Source organism: Echinops telfairi, unplaced genomic scaffold, assembly GCF_000313985.2.
Source record: "Echinops telfairi isolate 266 unplaced genomic scaffold, ASM31398v2 ScPeMD7_4;HRSCAF=17, whole genome shotgun sequence".
NCBI lineage: Eukaryota > Metazoa > Chordata > Mammalia > Afrosoricida > Tenrecidae > Echinops > Echinops telfairi.
In genome coordinates, this window is record NW_022103900.1 from 40,986,683 (window position 1) to 40,989,094 (window position 2,412).

At 57.5% G+C, this 2,412-nt stretch overlaps 1 protein-coding gene and 1 long non-coding RNA gene across 2 annotated transcripts in view; both read right to left on the reverse strand.

The window, feature by feature from the left end:
- Positions 1-782: 782 nt before the first annotated feature.
- LOC123522754 lies at positions 783-1,938 on the reverse strand. Its single transcript, XR_006680976.1, has 2 exons — positions 1,813-1,938; positions 783-1,320 (listed from the first exon to the last, which is right to left on the reverse strand). It is a non-coding gene; the product is annotated as an uncharacterized LOC123522754 (long non-coding RNA).
- Positions 1,939-2,009: 71 nt separating this feature from the next.
- AMER3 (APC membrane recruitment protein 3) overlaps positions 2,010-2,412 on the reverse strand; it is a gene marked incomplete at its 5' end in the record, with an annotated part of 14,890 nt that continues 14,487 nt past the window's right edge. Inside the window, one exon of the mRNA XM_045298327.1 lies at positions 2,010-2,214. Within this exon, the coding sequence (XP_045154262.1) occupies positions 2,010-2,214 (205 nt within the window). The remainder of the gene's footprint in view (positions 2,215-2,412) is intronic.

Consider the following 2,412-nt stretch of genomic DNA (forward strand, 5'->3'; position numbering starts at 1 on the left):
AATAACAAGGACTTACTAGAAAGGGAATCCCCCTCTCCCTACCCCACACCTCCACCATTGGTGGCCACTAATGAACAGTAGTTTTTGTTTATGTCATTTCATAAAAGTGAGAACATACTCTATATTTTTATCTATTTAAAAAATTTGAGATTGCATTATTTTTACTAAGCATAAAGCGTCCAGGTTCATTCACATCGCAAGATATTTGGGGGATTCTTTTCTTTAACTCACTGGGCTGCTAACCACATTGTCAGTAGTTCAACATCACCAGCCACCCCGAGGGAGAAAGATAAGGCCTTTTACGGGGGCTGTTAGGCCACAGATAGGCACTGGCATCTGCTTGGGCTTGCAGAGGAGGGACACGAGGAGGGCTGCCCCTCTGACCTCGAGAGGGTTGCTGGCTCGGAAGGGCACAACACAAGACAAGCCCAGGACGCAAGACCCAGATTGCTCAGGATCAAGATGAACTTCAGGCAGTGTGTTCTGATCCAGATGCAGGCAGCTCGAACCTGCCGTGTCCAAATGCAGTCACTCCCTCTTCCCCCTTCTCACTTACAGTTCTCTCTGCAGGAAGACAGCGGGGCTCATGGACTACAGCTTGTGCTCAGAGCCCCTCACGCCTGAACACCACACAGCAGAGTTCCATGCAGGCACCTTGGTCACAGGCCTGTGGTCCACCAAACTTACCTGGACACCTGCCCCAGACCATGATCCACCTCATATTGTCCCCTGCACACACCAGACTGAGGCCACCAACGAATGGATAACTCATACACAGGAACTAGACAGGACAATGCTTTACTCGCATGGAGGAGGTCAGGTTTGCTAGCAAGAGCACTGCGCCTCTATGGCCAGACAGTCATGACCCACGACCCAAACCAAATGTGAGTCCATACGGTCAAATATGAGTCCTGAAGCCCAGAGGCTGTTCATCACTGCCGGTGCTGGGCAGAGGCCTGTCCCTACACAGCTTCTTGGTTCAGTCGCCCCTGGACCAGAGGGCTTGAGGATCACACAAGCTACTGCAATGGGCTTTGGCCTGTGAGGCACAGGTATGTTGTGGTGGAGGGGATTTTCCCAGGAGGAGTAAATCTGAGACTAAGGCAGTCCAGCCTGTCACCGCCCGGCGAGCCGTGACGGTCCAGGCAACAACGGTCCCGCAGTTGGTCGTGTTTGTCTCCAAATGGCCAACCAATGACCACCCAGCTCTGTCTCCAGCCCTGTCACCTGCAGGCAGGTCTCCTGGGAAAGCAAGTCTCGTAGCATAATGTGGGCTCTGCCTGGAGTGGAGGGCTTGACTGGGGCCATTTGCCCCAAGGCCTGAAATGTGAAACAGAACTGCAGTTATCTACAACACCTTTGTCACAAGGCCTGCATTATCCATCCTCCCCCAAACACACGCACACCTCAGCCACCACAATGCGCACGACCAGACCACCACTGTGAGCCATAGCCATGTCCACACCAAAGCCTTCACACACACACCCACGCCATGTTAGTCACATCAGACCAGGGGACCCATCACACTGTGCCCTGGGGTCACCCCCTCTGCCTGCAGTGCATATTTCCCCCCTGGCTCGCTGAGGTGAGGGGTGGACGGAGCCCCTCCCTTCCATCCTGTCTGCGTTGGGGCAGCCCCTTTAGGGGCAGAGGGCACAGCACCCAACACACCCGCCCTGCCCAGGGCCGGGCAGGGTGGCCCGGGACAGCCAGGAGGGTGGAAGGAGGTAGAAGTCGGCGGCAAAGCATGGCGGCGGCAGCAGCAGAGGCTGGAGAGAGGCTGACCCTTGGTGCCAGCCCCACGCCACTCACCCGTGGCCTCTTGGCGAGCGGTCAGCGGAAGGTGAGCAGGAAGATGAGCACGACGTTGATGAAGACCAGGAGCGCCAGCACCGCGGCCACCGCCAGGCGCTGGGCGCCGGGCGTCAGGTTGCACCGCAGCAGGGCGTGCAGGGCGCTGCCCCGCGGGGCGCGGCGGGGGCCCTAGCGAGCGGGCACTATTGCTGGCCTTACCTGGGCACGTCGTCCCCCGCACCCGGCGCCTCCTGCAGCCCCGGCTCGGCGGAGGCCACTGGGTCGGCACCTCGACCGTCCCGCATCTGTTTGCTATGTTGCCTTTTGGAGACAAAACGAGGTACTTGCTCGGGCATCTGCCCACCCTCACTTTTCGCGGGGCACGGTGGGGACCGGTTCGCACCGACGGAGCGATGCCTCCTTGAAAGTGAACGGCAGGATCATTTGGTCTTTATGCTCTTGTGGCTGTGTGACTTGGGGGTCTAGATGGGGTTCCTTTCGACCCCGTCTTTTGTAACGAAGGTTCAAGAGTTGGTGGCGGCTTGGTCACTTTCCGCCTTGTTGCTTTTTGGAGGAGACGAATCTTGCTCTCTTTCGCTGGAGCCCGCTACTGCGCTC